Here is a 17,375-nt window from a genome sequence, read left to right on the forward strand (position 1 = left end):
AGTGTGTGTGTGTTACTGATATGATCAGAAGTCATACAAGGACTGCTGTGGAGCTGCAGAAGAGGAAACACCTGCTCTCAACACCGAGCCCCCAGGAAGTGCCCCAACCCCCATTAATGGTCTTCAGGGTTTGTTTTTAAACCTTTTAAACCTTAAACCATTTAAAAGAAAGACATACGCATGCATTTATGGTGTGAAAACCAGCGCGCGTCAAGATAAGTGACCTAAATAAAATCACTCCTCCATCACTTAAATCATATTAAATCACAATAAACTGTCAGTAACTATTAAAAGTAGGAAAGAGAGTTTGGTAGATAAATTGACTGTTGTATAATTGTTTTCCTTTAAATACAGCCTTGAAGTAAACAGGAAGTCTTTTGGCAAAGACTTGCTGCCCTTGTGATCGAATTATTTCTAGCAAGGAGACGCAGAGGTCTGACACAGGCTCTTGGGGCTTCAGACAACTCTCATTTGTATGAATCCTGAGAGGTAATCTATGGCTGCCGTCAGTTGTAATCAGTTTTCATGTGTTCCACAAAGTCCCGTCCGGATGGCATTACCTCCGTCTGATGTGGAGGGACGGACATAAAACAGGTTAATGGACCGGTCATGTGACGCCTTTTATAATGTGACCAGCAGCAGATCAGGCGGATAATCTGTAATCTGACTGCATAAAATACATTGGAAGAGGTGGCAAGTAGCATCGGTGCCATTTTAAGTTTTTGCACCCATTTTCAACAGTCGGTTTGTAGGTTGTTGTCTGTCGGTGCACAACAGAAACAAATGAGATCACACATGAGATCAGACGTAGCAGAGAATTCCTCGGACGTGGGAGCCTGGGTCTCATTACTGCTGGACGATTCTCCAGGCAGAGCTTTTAATCCCGTCCTTGTGCTCAGTGTGAACCTGATCAGGGCACCGATGTCCAGCCTGCAGGCACCATCGGGCTCGCCGGGGGCAGCCGGATACTGAAGTCTCCTCTGATGATCATGCTCACATGCTAACAGTCAACGGCTGATATGTATTTTTCCATTAGAACTCCATTGTCATTGCGATTCCAAATAAATTGAATATAGAATAATCCAAAAAGCTATTAAGGAGACAGTGAATGTGCCAACCTGAGAATGTCTGCTGGAGTTGATAAGTTTCTATCCGAAAGATAAAATATAATTAATAGTCACTCTTTTCACTGACAGCTTGCGGGAGCTTGTTTTCTTTTCCAGCAAATGGAAAAGAATCTGGGGCAGGTCGGAGTCAGAGAGGGGGAATAGGAGGATGGTGAGATGGATGTCAGGCAAAGAAGAACAGCTGAGCCAAGAGCAAATAGCAGCAAATACAGGTGATGCAGAATGATGACGAAGAATAAAACAGGTCCGGATGACTGGTTCAACAAAGCGTTGCTGCTGCCTGCAGTCATGCAAATGTCTGGAGGAAAAATGAGACAGAATGAGAAAGTGTGAGACTACCACAGAAGGAAAACATCATTAAATCCTGATGAGAGGAATAAGCTACACTTCCTCAGCTTCTTATCAGAGGTGCTTCTTGTCTGTCTATTGATTTATGGGTGTAATTGTTAGCGCTGTGATACAGTACATTTCTCCTTAGGTTAGTAAAATTACATCAGTTTGATTCCACGCTGCAGTGTGGGATGGGCAGGACTTGAATTCAATAAAAGTAATCCATGTTGTTTGTCATGAGTAGAAACTGTTGTTGAGTCTGTTCCTTTGCTTTTTAAGGCTCCTGACAGAACAGTTCCTGACCTAGATTATCGCAGTTGGTGAACACTAACACGTCCTCCCTCAGGTAGAACACCTGTAAACCATACCCAGGAAGCTTAGATGAGCCTTTGAAACGGTTGTAGAGGGGTCTCTGTCCAGGTGAGACATACACCGCCCAGAGCCCAGAAGGGAGAGACTCCCTCCGGTTACTGTGCTCAGCTACTCAGTCTTGTCTAGGATAATTCTGGATTGAAACAGCACAGAACTGCGCCGTACAACCTGGACTTCAGACCCACTGTTGTGCCATGACAGTAGTTGGAAGTGCAGTTGTTTATTGTCAGTTGTTTACTGCCATCTACTGTTCAGCGTTGGAATAACACCCATCCATTTTCTACCGTTCTTTCCTTCCAGGGGACGTCCAAGGCCTCGGGTTTTAAAAAATAAATAAATTTAAAAAATCCACATTTTCAATAAATAATATTTGACCTGTCTGTATTTGTTCCCTTAAAAATGCATGGCTCAAATTTGACTGATTACACTCCATGTGACAACAATTTATTTTATATTAATTAATTGCTGTAAGATTTTAACTGCCAATTTTTGAAAAATCGTGGAGATTAAGCGTAAATTATTAAATGAAGCATCAATGATTAAATTGGGGTCTGATATCAAAACGTGTTTCCGCCCGGTTTCGAACCGGGGACCTTTCGCGTGTTAGGCGAACGTGATAACCACTACACTACGGAAACCGGGTACAGGTCGCTCTACAAATATCACTCAATATTACATTACAGCGACCACTATGCTTTCGCTTGCCGGATATGTCGTCCTGAAAACGCGACTCAACCGGATGTTGAAGTGTATTGAATAGAAAGTGGAAGAACCTTAGCAACGATGGTATGGTTGCCTAATCTCAAAGAATTTTCTCCCTGTTGATCTTTTTTATTCACATTGGGTTTTTTTCATCCCGTGTAGTACATATACCTTTGTTTCACACTCGTGAAACCGAATGTTTAGGGGGTTGTAGCCCACTAGATTTAGCGTTGGTTGTGAATTTGATTAGTCACTCAAGCTAATGCTAGTTCATGGTTAGCGAGTATGTTTTACACATCGAAAACTAAATCGTTTATGTCTGAAATATGTATATTAATGTCCTTGCTCATTACAGGATAGTCGAGGACTTCGCTCTCAGCTGAAAGACAGTGTGCCGGTGGCGGGTTTGTGTCCTCAGGGAGCCTACGGAGTGCAAGACTCCATCCGAAGCGGGTGAGATACTCCGTCCAAGGCGTTTGCCAGGGTTTTGTGCTTTAAAATGAGCTTTTGAGGGGACAACCGGCAAACATTTTCCAGGGTTAGGTTAAGTGTAACGCATGTAAAGTTATTGTAGATGTTTGACGTTTACAATATCTGCTGTACAATGACGTAAATGATTTAAAGGTGCAGTTTTTCCCCTTCCTCAGTTTGCATCCATGAACGATCGAAAAGCACTTTGAAACAAATGTGCAAACTCTTGACCTAAAATTTGATATTTGAATACCTCTACTTTATTCATTGGGTACTTATTTTAGTAAACTGCATTAAATATTGACTTCTTTTGTTGTCCAGTTTTTCAAGCGTGAAGAATGAGCTCATGCCAAGCCATCCGCTGGAGCTGTCGGAAAAAAATGTAAGTGGTATAAATGATTAAACTCCTTCACATTACTGCCAGGAAAAGTATTAAGTTAATAGTTGTTTCAACAGCTGGTGATCACAACACACACCTTTTCATGCATTAGATCTAAAACGGGATTACAGAAAATTATCAAAATGATATTATCTATAGAAATCTGACATGTCTGTCAGATTTCACTAAAAGTGTGCTAAATTTTAACATTAGCTACTTTGCAAGTGCAAAAGAAGGTAGCCTTTTTTTAAATGTGAGTTAACAGATTTCATGTTTGTGTGCCAACAGCATATTTCTGATAGATCACTATTAACATTTGCCTGATGTTTAGACACTAGTTGCTGACAAATGAGATCTGTGATTTGGTTTGCAGTTTCAACTGAACAGGGATAAAATGAGTTTCTCAACGCTCCGGAACATCCAGGGTCTTCATGCTCCTCTCAAACTGCAGATGGAGTACAGGGCAGCACGACAGGTAACGGGACGTGTGTCTCTCTCTCACCCATATGTACAGCCTTCTTAGACCCTTTTACCTGTTTACTGATGTATTGTTTATTCTTGATGTCACTGCTCCTTCAGATCCAGCGGCTGCCATTTTTACCCAGTTCAAACCTGGCTGTGGATACTCTGCGGGGCAATGACGAGTCCGTCGGCTTTGAAGACATCCTAAATGGTCAGAATCTGACCCCCATGGTTACAGTCACCCAGACACCTGTCTGAATATAGATTCTGACATTTGTTTTGTTCTATCACCTTGCAGATCCAGCTCAGAGTGAAATGATGGGTGATCCACACCTGATGGTGGAGTACAAACTGGGACTGTTGTGAAAGAAAGGCGGATATGCAAAGACACACTGATGCGGGATCGATGCTGTTGAAGTCAGAAGGGGGGGGGTGCTCTGATTATTTGTCTTGGATTTAATGTTATTCAGATTGACATTTAGTGCTTGTGTATGATTCCAGCTTGGAAAGCATTTCTAATAAATCTGTAATAAATAATTCTGACTCATTCTTAAACTCACACTATAATTTTTTATTTTTTTTTAAAGTGTAACCATGAAGGTCAGTAGGTGCTCCTTTATTCTCTTCTGCATCCTCCAGAAAACCTTCAGGAAAGATTCGAGGCTGAAGCTGACGATCAAACACTGGGTTTGGATTTTAAGAAGGCAACTTTCCAGCGCTTGTCAACAGGGCTGTCAAGGACATGTTTTAATGTGTTAAAACATTAAAACAAGTCCCCAAAATGAAATAATTCAGCAGCTGGTAACGATTTTTCACCCCTGATATTTCCCTTTCAAATTAAAGTAATCATAAATAATGGGTCAATTTCATGCACATGCCATTGTTAAAAGACATCCAAATTATTCTCATAAAAATGGATTATTATCTAGATTAAGGTTTATAGTGTGGCAGGACGAGGAACGACTCGGACAGAGCAGATGGGTTGGACGTCTTTATTCTGCATCCAACAGACAATACTTAATGGAACAGTGCATCAAATCACCCATCACCTGGGTGTGAGATACACCCCTATGTGTGCACCACAACAGCATGGATTGATTTTAAATGAGCTGACGATTCCTGCCAAGACAATAAAGTTAGCAAGGCTATATACAAGTGATTTATTTTGTTCAATGTACAGGATAAAGAAAAAAGCTGATACAGCTTAACCCCTTTGTAAAACACACTCACTGATTTGTACATTTAAATTAGTCCGCATGAACAACTATCCATCCATCCATCCATCCTCTACCGCTTATCCGGGGTCGGGTCGCGGGGGCAGCAGCCTAAGGAGAGAAGCCCAGACTTCCCTCTCACCAGCTACCTCCTCCAGCTCATCCGGAGGGATCCCCAGGCGTTCCCAGGCCAGCCGAGAGACATGAACAACTAAAGATGATTAATATGAAGAGCAAAAGCTAGTCAAGGCCGGCGGTGAGGGAGGGGAGAGAAGAAACATAGAGGTTCTGTAACTCACTGTAGCAATCAATTGAAATCTCACCGCCATCGGACCAGCCGAGAGCACCAAGGTTGCTTGCTCTTATTTATAGAGTCAAGTTGCGAAATGAATATAAAATAGGGTAAAGCTGTCACCATTGTTACTCGCTCCGCACATACTTATGTTTATATACATTTTTTATGAAACTAAAATGAAAATGCAAAAGATTAAACGTTCTTCTTATTTCAGAATGTATCGAATTTAAGAACTAATCAGTTGCATGGCATTCTGGGAATGACGTCACTGGATTTTTACCCAATCACTCAGGCAAAGCAAAGATACTGAAATTTATTCTTACGACACCTTTGATCGCTGGCACTATTGCACAATACTGTGAAAGCTGTCGTTCATATGCACGTAAACGATGATCAGGTTTTATTTGACGGTTCAAATACAATTCTGTAGCGATCTGTCCATCAAAGATGGTGAATAAACGGAGACGTTTAATATCCACGTAAACCAACAATAGAGAAATCATTTTATCGACCATTTTTTTTAAACAATATTATGATAACACAGTCGAATCAACTTATTTTTTGTTTGAAATTGGCGGTAGTGTGAAACAACCGGCAGGCGGAACCAATTCAACTAAGTTCCTGTTTTACCGGAGTGGAATCACCACGGGACCGTCGCAGCGATCTAATGAGGTTTGAAATGTTTGATAGATAAAATATTTACATAACAATTCCCGAATTTGCTATATTAAATTTAGATTTTGTGGTGGATAAACATGAAAATACACTACACTTGAATAGCTGGACAAAAAATTTGCACTTATTAATAAGACAGGTTATTGTCATTTTCAAGCACGTTTATCTTTAACCAATAGGTGGCACTGTTGATCCACACAGTGCTGTTCGATGGGCTCTCTAGTTCCTCCTCCAGTCCATCTCTCAACCACCATGGAAATTTGTCCTGTGTCCAAGGGGACTCATCTGATCTATGCATGGCTGCAGAAGAGCTTAGCTCGATGTTGCTTTTGACAACAAATGGCACCCGCTTTGGAGACTCTAGTTTAACAGAATATAAATTAAGTTTGATGTTTTCTACAGTAGCACATTTGTCATAGCTTTGTCCATCAGTAGAGGATGTGGTACTGTTGTGTTTGCTCTCATGTATAAATGACTTCTGAAGCTGCATACATTGAAATATTTAACAAGTAGATTGTAGTTTTTGGCAAGCACACAGGATTTAGTGTCACATAGTTTAGCCTTGCTGGTTGTAGCAAATGCCTCCATTTCCCAAGAGAATTGGCCTGAAACTGCATAACGTATGTTTTTTAAAAAAAATAAAAAAATGTCTTGATCCAGCTGCTGTAAGATCACAGTGAAGAGAGGTGGTGTGGTGTTGGTGCTGTGGGGTTGAGGTTAGGTTAGTACCTAGCGTCCAGGTGCATGTCCCTGGTTAAGATCTGAACCCTACAGTTCTCCTAAAGGCCATTGTCACTGAGGGCTGCAAAGAGAGAACCAGTCAGGTTAGGTTAAATGCCCCCTCTTCCCAGTTTGGCCAGTTATTTTTCAACCTTACAGGTCAATTCACAAGCATCGTAGCACGAGCTCAGGTGGGACTATAAGTCAAAGCGCCACCTAGTGGTTATATCCCGCGTTTATCCCATTCCTATAATGCTAACCTTCCACCCAAAGAAAACCCACCTGTATCCACCTCTTTCAGCTGTCACGTGTAGTTTAATCCCCTGCCCTGACTTGGGGGAGTGTGCACGTGTCAACACACACCGTGAGGGTGCCGCTCGTCAGGCGGGAGGCCGACTACCCTGCTGAAGTGCTCCTTTTCCTCCAGCTGTGGCAATTGCTCCACAAATCACAATGACTGCTGAAGGATGTGGGCCTGACTGACTGGGAGCTGGTTGCCATGGCCACACATGAATTTCAACTTCCTGTGAATGAGATGCGTTTTAATTCAAGTTGTTGACAGACTGTAACTGCAGTAGACTTGATCTACACATGCATATATATATTGTATTTATATTAATCTCATATAGCAGTGCAGAATAACCTCATCTGGCTCCTGATGTGGTCTTTTTCATCATACAGTACAACTGTTTTTACTTTCACACACTCGCATCCAGATGCTCCTCATGGACTTCAGCCTGCACTCAGCCTGTGTGGTCTTTAAATAGCTGTTGATTGGAGCTGTTGCACTGGAATAGCCATGTTCCTATGGAGCACCGGTGGGTGGTAGATGTTATTCTCCTCACTGGTTCCATCAGCCTGTATATTGACAGCCTGCTCCTCAGCAGCACCCACTGACAGGAAATCCACAGGCTTTCTTTCCTGCTTTCAGGGCACCCCGGTTATAGAACAACCGTTTGAGTTTGGGCTATTTTAAAAGTCTAAAATCAAACTGGACAAACAGAAAACGGACGCGGAGCAGATGTCCAGTGAGAATCTTGTCGTGTCTGATGACATCAGGGGAAGTCTTGCCTGCTTTTGACTGGCTGATCATTGGCAGGCTGTAAATTCTACCTCCAGCTCTGGCTTCATCTTGATGGGCGTCTCTCATCAGTCATACCGTCTGAACCTGCACCCCGCACCTCCCGACACCATGTAAAGGATAGCGCCCCCCCCGCTCCTTGCTCAAATGCCAAAGCCCCGTGCAGTCTGACCCCCATGCTGTCCCATCTGCCACTGAACACGGGGTAGAACGTGATGCCATAGTTGCCTCACACTCGCCGGCTGGGGCTTTGCTTCTTTCATATGTTGCTATTTAACCTAAATCTTGTTAGATTTCAGCTAGTTGCTTCGGTATTTCACAAACAAGCAAAGAAGTCGAGGCCACGTTAAGAACTTCAACTCCTGATTGTTATTTCCTTTGTCTTTTTGTTTTCAGTCCTTAATTTTATCGTGTCCTTTAAGATCTGTGCACCATACATCTGTATTATCCCACAGGCTTCAGCCCAGACCAGGGCGTCTGATAAAAAACCTTTTTTTGCAACGTTTGCCACAGATGAGCTGGCGTGGTGCTATTCTGAATGACCCGTGCAGCCGGGAAATGTAAAAAGCAGCAAATAACTCAAAGAACAACCATCTATGTGAAACTGTGAGAGCCACTAAAGATTCATGAGCTGTTTACCATAAAATGACGGGATGGATTCACGCTCCTGAAGGTAAAATTGTAAATCCATTCAACCCACATGTCTGGCCAGTATTAGTGCACATTTCCCTCACTGCAGGGCTACGGCAGCAAATAATTCAGCACCACGACCATTTTCCTGCAGTCGGCTGTGACTCCTGTTGCCTTTTAGAACAGTTTTGTCTGGGTACAAACCTTCCATAGAAATCAGAGATTAATGGCGCAGCGTGCTTCTGTTCCCGAATGTGATCTTCTTAATGAGATGGAAGAGAGAAGTGCTTTGCTGATAGCCTCATGTGCTGATCCATCTTTATCAAGCGCGACATCAGAAGCCATGTAGGCATCTTCCACAGCTACTGCCAATAAACCCAATCAGTGTGCGCTGCAGTTTCCCCCGTCTGAGAGCACGAACACAGCTAGTGGCAGAGGGGAGAGCGGCCGGTATGAAACCAGTCTTTAAACCGCGCGAGCTGACATCCTTGGCTTCCTCTAAGGCACAAAACCTGTTTGAGGAACCTCTGAAACCCAAAGTTCAACCTTTCAGCTTGAATCCATGCGGGTTTGGGTCCGTTTGGGGGTGTTGCCAATTAAAGGGCATTTCTGCAATTACTGGAAGAAGCGCTGCTTGAGGGTGTTCGGTCTTCTCAGCTCATCTCAGAACCTTCACGGGTCCAGCTGAAGGTTCAAATATTAGCGTCCCGCTATGTTTCACCACGTTTGCAGCCCGACAATCCTGATCTCTGAGTGGCGGCAAAGTTGATGGAGAATCTTTGTAAAGTGGACTCGAGCTGCCATTTTTAGACCGCAGCAGGCAACGTGTAGCTGGTCCTCCATGCTGGGCTCCCCTCTGCTGCCCGGCCTTCAGCCACAGCGAGGATCTGCTTCCCAGGCGGAACCTTTATCACAGCTGGAGTACACAGGCCTGTATGCCCCAGCAGGCTGTCCCATTTAGAAAATACCATGGTTCACTCTTTATTTCCAACAATGATGGCAAAACTTTTATCTCACAGCTCAGCTGATGGAGAACACACAAAATAATAAACGTGTTAAAACTTGTATATTCAAGTCAACGCACAGCCCTTTACATCTTTAAGCCTTTAGCTTCGTTTGCCTTATCTGTGCAGGTACAGGCGGTCCTGCTGTAACCCTGAAGACCACCGGATCTGAAATCAATGTCTGCTCCCTCAGCACAGCGCTTCCATTAGGTAATTAGGTTTTACGCAGGAAACTGAAGGTCGGTTGCATCTACACAAAAGGAGTCTTCAGCCCTACGAACAGGTCTGATGGCAGAGTTCCGTCTTACTTTAGCTTCACTCTTTCATCCACCGAGTGTTTCCGAGCCAGAACTTCCTGAGTGGGCTCTACGTCTTCATTGGATTTATTGGCAACCTTATTGACCAGCTACTTTCACACGTCTCGCACATTAAATCCCATCTGACCTGAACTCAAACGCAAGCAAGGCCTCTACTTTGTTGCCATGGTGACAGCTGCCTCCGTTTCAGGAGACCGGCACAGTCATGCCCCCCAACACCACCCTGTTGATTCATATATGTCACATATGTGAATGGTCACAGTGGGTTACTGAGGACAATCTAATGCAATTCCATGATACTTGTCATAAATGAAATTGCCTTTGCTTCTATTTTGACAGCTTTATCCTCGCGGATCACAGGCTACTTCCTGTGTTGTGACCCCAGGGAGCGCCGTGGCTTCACTAAAACTCTGCCGCCTACTCGGAAATATGAGAACAGGAACTTTCTGGACCCAGACTTTTCAGGGAACTGCGTATTTGACAGCCGTTATTCTGCAGCTGCAGCTTGGCTCCGCTCGTCAGACGGCTCTTTAAGCCCTTTTCTACAGGCAATAGTCCACGTGCTGATATTGATGGCTGATTTCCCAGCGTCTCCCTGCTCTGTTGGAAATTAATGAACTTCCTGTGACTTGTTAATTGTGTTTCACACAGCGCAAATGCTCAGCTTGGGTTTAATGATTTGTCACTCCTGCTGAATCAATTTCTACATCCAGCTCTCGTTCCTCTTGTCCTCTCGGCTCCTTACAGGTACAGTTTCTGTCTTTGTCTCCCTTCGGGGAGCTGTGGGTGGTGCTATTCTTACCGAATAATTTCCTTGAAATCTCTCCAGGCCCCCACTAACCCAATTTAACACAGGCCCACACGGCGAAGAGCCGAACTGGGCCATATTCAGTGACTCCGTCTGTGAGAAAAGTAGTCCCACTTGTTCTTTAGTTATTTAGAGAAGAGTCACATGATGCAGCGCTCGTCAAATGCAACTGCAGCCCCTTCAGGTGACGGTGGTGAGGGAAACAAACTGCCGTTAACAGGAAGAAACCTTGAGCCAAGACCACCTTCTGCTGAAGCTCATCTGGAAAAAGGAGGAGTATAAAGGCAACTCGAGGAGCCGCTGGCATCAGGGTTGGATGCGAAGGTGGCGTGTTTTGGAGGCCGACTCCATCTGAAGACTCTATAATTATCTCTAACAGCTGAACCGACTGTGATCCGCTACCTGCGTCATCAGAGACAGATGTCCCGGCTTTCTGGGAGGGACTAAAACCTGGTCCAGCTTAGTGCTGTCTTCTGTACTTCTATACCGTTTTATCCAATATATGTCGTTCATATCTCGTGTTTGTTTTAAAACCCTTAAAAAACTGTACAACAAAAACAGTGGCAGACATCATCCTAATGTATATCGACGCCATTTCTGACATATTTCAGCAGAAACACTAGTGTTGTGTTGCATTATGGGTCTTTTCCTATGCTATCAGACGAGACATTTTAAAGCTCTCGGTCTTGATCTGGGGACTCGTTCGGCACCTCCAGCATGTAAGCTGGAGGGGTGAGGAAAAGGGTGAGGTGTGCGTGCTGCGAGGGGGAGAAAACCACCTTTGCATGTTTGTGATTCAAGTCTGCCTTTGCCATGAGTTTGGCATGAAGGTGTGAAGTCATCAAAGACGTCAGTAACAACATTTCCAGTCACGTCAGTGAACAGTACATTAGTTATCACCCTCAAAATGACGCTGTGTTCCTGCATCTTCACAGGCAGAAGGTTCAACCTAAGAGTCACTGTAAAGGACTGGTGAATGGGTGAGTTCTGCCTGCATTCATTCGTTCATTCATTCTTTGTACATGTTCTATGGAGCGTCTGAGACTTTTCTTTGAGGGGTTGATATCATCTGATGATAACCACCAGCTCTGGCTGAAATTTAAGAGTAAACATCCTCCTTCCGCTGAGGCAGCCTTATATCTCCTCAGGAAGGCTGATCCAGAGTCCAGGGGCCCTTTGAGATCCGTCCAAACGGATTAAAAGTTTGGTGTCATTAAAGTAGGTTGCACCACAGCATGTTTAAAATATCTGTTTTAAGGAGTAGAATGATTGAGAAAGCTCGTAGGGATCAATTCCGCAGGCGTTTGCCAAGGTTTCAGCAAACAGATAAAGGAATTATTGCTAAAACTGTGAAATGGAAAAGTTTGCTGTTTAATGGATGTATGGGACTTCTGTAAGCGTCCCACTTCATCAGCAACATTATTTTGTCCTTCGCGAGGGTCGGCCCAGCGGCTGTAGATGTACAGCATCTTCGAACGGGTGATATCAGCACCAAAACCATGTTTGGAGTCCGTTATGCAGAGTTTGATTGCTTAAATAAAAGATTTAGACGCACTGACCTTCTGCCCAACGCAGCTTCTCTCTGTTGCCGTGGAGCTTTCTCGCTCCTTCACGTCACTGGCATTGAAGAAATGAGTCAAAATGTCTTTTTGTCCTTCTCCAGTTCAAATCAAATATGCACATACTGCCCCCTAGTGGATGGTAACGATTTCCGATTTCTCAAGATTAGACACAGCGATCGTTTACATAAGCAGGCGCATCATGTGCCCCAGTTTTTTCCTACAAAGCTCCGTTTGTGCTCTAATTCACAGAAACGCTCACCCGAAGCTGTGAAACACCACCTGCAAACCACCTTCTGTTGCCTGCACTTCAAATGGTGAAGACGGAGGCGCCTCGGGAGGCCGACCCGCTCCTGCAGACAAAAGCATTTTATCTCCGATCCGTCACCGTAGGTCTTCCATCAGCACCGACTCACACCAGGTCCAGCGTTTCTCCACAGTGATGTTCTGGGAGCGTCTGTCTGCTGTCACGATGTTTAACCTTCAGCGTAAATACGGGAGAGGTCCTGGAATCAGCAGCTAATGTTTGCATCCTTTCAGGTGCAGGACTGATATTTACGCTTCTTTTGGTGGACCAGAAGGTGCTGCAGATGTGAGGACGCGTCTGTGTTACTGACCGTAAAATAAACCAGTTTAGCTATGCTGCTAAACAATTTTCATCAGTTTTCATAGAAGATTCATAAGCAGGAGCTGTTTCCATCTGTGGTCCTGCGGTGATTCACAAGCAAACCTCAAATATAGAGAAGTAGACTGAAAGGAGACAAAGAGGGTTTGGAACAGTTTGTGGGCGTGCATATGTTAGTGTTTTTCTGCATGTGGGCGCAGCGGGCATGGGGAAAGTTTGTGAGGATGACATCATGTTGACAGGCTGACAGCAAGCACATAAAGCAAATCAGCCCGGAACTCAATTAGAAAACACATCACTTGTCTCTGTGCTGTCAATCTCTCCTTCAAAGAGAAGAATCAAAGTCTATTTTAAGCTCTTATCTTTCCTTTGACCGCTTTCCTCTGCTGAGGGTACAAATCTTCTCAGACTTTAACCCGGTGAACCTACTGAAGGTTTATCACACAGGACCTTATCCACACATACAGACCATAATAGACAGGGCACCACCCAGACTGGATATTCAGAGGGTCAGAAAGAAGACTTTTATAATGAGGATGTCTCTTGTCTTACAGTAGTAGCTGCAGGCTGTTGATTGACCCTGAGATCTCGGGGTTGGTCCCGCCAGGACAAATTTTCCCCAATTCCAGATCAGCATTTTCATCCCCAAATCCAGTGAAACAGATTTCCGCACTTCACCGTGGAACATCCTCTCCAGACCTTCATCCTTCTGTCGCCTTCCTCTATATCTCTCCATTTCAGCATTTCTCCTCCCTCCTGCCCTCCCACCATCTTGCCCAATCTGCTGTGATGGTTGCCTTCCCAAAGCTCTCCTCAGGCTTCCAAGTGGGTCGGCTGTGTGTGTGTGTGTGTGTGTGTGTGTGTGTGTGTGTGTGTGTGTTCCTTTGACTAGGACGGCGTGATTATGGAGGTGTGAGATGCTGGATGTGCCGCAAACACTCATTCGCTCGGTGGAATAGAGAAAGGATGTTGTTCCAGCCCAGATAACCTGCTGCTCGTCGTGTTTATGTAACCCAATCGGTGCCATCAAAGTACTTGTGAAAGGGTGTCAGAGAGGAGAACGAGGGTTTTATCGTGTCCCTCAGGCTCTGTGGTGAGTTCAGGCGTAGGTTTGTCCTGATGGCTCCATGTGAAGATCCCAGCGTCCAGGATCAGCCCGCTCAGAGATCAACAGTCAACCCCGCAGCGTTTGTGTTAATCTTCCCCAGACGTCTGCGCCAGATTTAAGTCCTTCACTCCTCAAAATATCATCCCCAGCAGCTCTGAGGACACGGGGAGACTGTAGAGATCAACACGCTTCAGCTCCTGCAGGGACTCAGCCTGGACGCTGCCGTCTTCTGAAGCTCTGCTAATATGTGTGTCATCTGTGATATGCACAGCCGTCTGTCTGTCCTCATGCCCCAGTGTTGATGAGAGGTGTTACCGGGTTTGCTCGTCCAAAATCCCACGCACCAGGACCACTATAACGCACCGATCCAATGTTCTCCCGGAGCATAATGATTTAGTCTGCAGGAATCTGGCTTCATTTCCTCATTTCTTGGAATGAAGCAACCGGCAGGAACCGGTTTCCTGCACAAATATTGAGCAGAAGGTTATGGATCCAGACCCGGTTCTGATGGATCACGAGCACGACGTGGCGCTGCGGTCTAAAGTCAGCTAATTCAGAGGTGGTCATGGGTCGGTGCCAAGGGGTCTCCAATCAACCCCATTTGCACGTTATTGGACTGCGGGAGGGGGTGAGTTCCAGTTCCAGTAGATTCCCATTTAGACATGTGGGATTTGACCATTACCAGATAGCAGAGAGCAGCGTCAGCCGCTGATGGTAAGACGAGCACGGAATTTAATTATGAGAGCATTTGAGGGTAGCGACCAACTGCTGCCTGTATCAATACTCTGTGTTTTCCTGACTGAGTGGCTCTAATGAGAGGCTTCACTTACAGATTATAGTTTCATTACATTCACCTCACGCTAGCTGAGATGGGTTTAGCTCGCGAGCGCACAGGAAGCTCAGCTTTACCCAGACCGGTCACACGTGAAGACAAAACCTGATTCTGCAGGAGACCGACCGTCGGTCACCGCGGTTTAACCCACTTCCACGCTGTAACCAGTCTCCTTTGAATCCGCTCTGCTCATGCCTACACATAACAGACCATAGAACACGTGTCAATCACTCGCAAGTGCGGCTGCTTAGAGGGACGCATCGGTCTTTATCAAGTTCTCCCCACATTCATCTGTCCGGCTGCTGCGAGCTGATAACAAATAAGAACAATAACAATAAACACATCATACAAATGAGAGATTGCCTTCGCCAACACGCCGCACTCCCCTTCATCATTTTAAAGGCGCAGCCCAGCCGGGCGGAAGCAGATCCTCTGGAGCAATAACGACCATAAACGGCAGCGAGATGTGCCGCCACTGATAAACACAGCAGGCAAAGCAGCTTCCAGTGGCCCCGCGGGATTTATTAAAGAAAAAGAGAAAAAGAAACCGTTTGTTGGGAGAGCTGTTGGATTTCCAACTAAGTGGAATAAAAAGTCTCATAAAATAAACATATCAGCAAAATAGAACAAAGGAGCAACAAGAGCTAGGCTAATTGCTGTTTGTGTGTGTGTGTGTGTGTGTGTGTGTGGGGGGGGGGGGGTGGTCATAGTGTGTTGTGAAAGTTTCTGATTCCACAGAAAGGTGAACTCTGCCTGTTAATCTCGTATTCATTATAACGGTATTATTCTAATGTGGCCCTGTGGTTGTTTACGTGCTCTCCAGATAAACGCCGCTCATAGCCGCTAATCTAATCAATATTAATTACAGTTGAATTAAGACTTCAGAATGCAGCTGATCCTTTATCTGCGTGTGCGTGTGTGTTTCTCCTTTCAGACCAGGCAGCCACATCATCCTCAGACCAACTCGTCACGAAGCTCAGGCCAGATTTTAAACTCCAAATCCTGCAGAGCAAATGGAAGTCCTCTTCTGAACCGCCACGTTGTAGCTTAATGTCCAGTTGAGCCGACCTTTTTGTGCCAGTGAGTCACGCTGATGCCGCCTCAGCTCCTGTTGTGGTGACTCAGCAATCAGCACTGATGGCTGCAAACATCCCATCCCGTCCACACTGGCGGGGGCGGCAGCTCCCTCCTGGAAGCAGGTGGACGTCGTCACCGTGGACGCGGAGGAGCTGTTTTTCCCAGCTGTGAGCTCAGACGTCACATCTGGAAAAGGCAATTATGGCTCCAAAGTCAAATTCTAATCAAGTTGATTGTTTTAAGATGCCCTGTAGACTAAATTCAGATTTATAGAGGACGTGTCATGAACCAGCTCATGGATCAGACAAAGTAGGGAGAACACACAGGATGGATTTTAGAACAAAGGGAATTTATTGATGGATAATACAAAACAACAAACCAAAACAGAACACCCAAGAAGACCTGGAGGGAGCCAAGCAAGAGAGTGACCGCCCAGACTGTGGAGCATTTATAGCCCTCACAGCTGATCAGTCCAGGTGAGCTGGATCGCCACTTAGCAGCACCTGGCCCGCCCGCCTGCAGAAGGGAGGAGACAACAGAGAGGCAGGCAGAGAAGACACAGCCAGGGTCGTCACAGATGTGAGGCCAGATTATCTCATGATGGAGCGCACTCACAGGGTCCAAACGTACACACGTAACGATGGCGTGGTCATGTTCAGTAGGTCAACATGGCAAACACGCTTCAACCGATATTTAATTTAAAGGCAATCCTAAAATAGCTGCAACTGGGGCAACGACAGGCTGGCAAAGCTGAAGAATGCTTAGAGAAAACACCTTTTTGGAGCATTCTGAAGGTAAATAAATGAACTGGAACCAGCAGAGTGGCCTGATTTAGTGTGAGTACAGCTAGGAAAAGTCTTTTCTTCAATAAAATGATATATGAAATCAACACATCATGAGAAAAATATTGTTAGAAAATGATTTGGTCTGAAAACACATTTGCCAGCGTGAAGGTTGTTCATGTGTACTTCACGTGTGTGTGTGTGTGTGTGTGTGTGTGTGTGTGGGTGTGTGTGTGTGCGTGTGTGTGTGCACTTTAGCCACCAGAGCTGAGGAGGCGAGCGACGGGCCGCGTAGCTCCGGCGTCACCGTGGTTAACGGGATCCTTGTGGTATTTGGAGGAGTGTGATGTTCTGAAAGGTCAGTGTTGCAGCGAGGCGTTAATACACGGCAGACAGGCGACCTCCACCTCTCGTCTCCCTCTCTCCCTCTCTCTCCGTCTCCCTCTCTCCCTCTCCCTCTCTCTGTCTCCCTCTCACAGCCCGTCTGCAGTTGGGAAATTCTCTTTCCCCTGATGTCACCATTTCCGTTGGTGAAAACGTCTCCTCTCACTTTTGTCTGGAACACAAAGATCTCCTCCTACATCCTTCTATTCTTTACTGTGACTGTCAGACATCATTGTTTCAGAATCCATCTGTTGTTGTTTTGTTTGTCTTACTCATTTATGTCTTTCTTCACTTGTTTGTCTTTACATTTATGCTAATTTCCCTTCCTGTTATGTGCTAATGCTAAGCCAAAAATATCGACCCAATGAACAGGAGATAAAACAAGCCGCCAACATTGATGACATTCATGTCCTGATGATTT

At 45.1% G+C, this 17,375-nt stretch overlaps 1 protein-coding gene, 1 long non-coding RNA gene and 1 other non-coding gene across 6 annotated transcripts; 2 read left to right on the forward strand and 1 right to left on the reverse strand.

Annotated features, from left to right (window-relative positions):
* Positions 1 to 2,394: 2,394 nt before the first annotated feature.
* On the reverse strand, positions 2,395 to 2,467 carry trnav-aac (transfer RNA valine (anticodon AAC)). Its single transcript has one exon. It is a non-coding gene; the product is annotated as a tRNA-Val (tRNA).
* Positions 2,468 to 2,474: 7 nt separating this feature from the next.
* On the forward strand, positions 2,475 to 4,392 carry pomp (proteasome maturation protein). Its single transcript, XM_003967804.3, has 6 exons — positions 2,475 to 2,615; positions 2,887 to 2,984; positions 3,324 to 3,384; positions 3,755 to 3,856; positions 3,961 to 4,054; positions 4,142 to 4,392. Exons 1-6 carry the CDS (start codon positions 2,613 to 2,615, stop codon positions 4,207 to 4,209), a joined length of 426 nt encoding a protein of 141 aa, XP_003967853.1. The 5' UTR covers positions 2,475 to 2,612; the 3' UTR covers positions 4,210 to 4,392.
* Positions 4,393 to 5,658: 1,266 nt separating this feature from the next.
* Positions 5,659 to 12,820, forward strand: LOC105416974 (uncharacterized). Of its 4 annotated transcripts, none has more exons than XR_003889907.1 (6): positions 5,659 to 6,024; positions 8,342 to 8,501; positions 9,592 to 9,672; positions 10,119 to 11,567; positions 11,736 to 12,535; positions 12,687 to 12,820. It is a non-coding gene; the product is annotated as an uncharacterized lncRNA (long non-coding RNA). The 4 variants fall into 4 exon arrangements; XR_003889908.1 differs by having other exon boundaries at positions 11,736 to 11,805; positions 12,399 to 12,820; XR_964842.2 differs by having other exon boundaries at positions 11,736 to 12,820.
* The last annotated feature ends 4,555 nt before the right edge of the window (positions 12,821 to 17,375 follow it).

This window comes from Takifugu rubripes, chromosome 10 (assembly GCF_901000725.2).
Source record: "Takifugu rubripes chromosome 10, fTakRub1.2, whole genome shotgun sequence".
NCBI lineage: Eukaryota > Metazoa > Chordata > Actinopteri > Tetraodontiformes > Tetraodontidae > Takifugu > Takifugu rubripes.

Coding starts and splice junctions, on each gene's coding strand:
- pomp (XM_003967804.3), top strand. Junction 2,985..3,323: donor CAAGACTCCATCCGAAGCGG/GTGAGATACTCC, acceptor TTTGTTGTCCAG/TTTTTCAAGCGTGAAGAATG. Junction 4,055..4,141: donor CTTTGAAGACATCCTAAATG/GTCAGAATCTGA, acceptor ATCACCTTGCAG/ATCCAGCTCAGAGTGAAATG.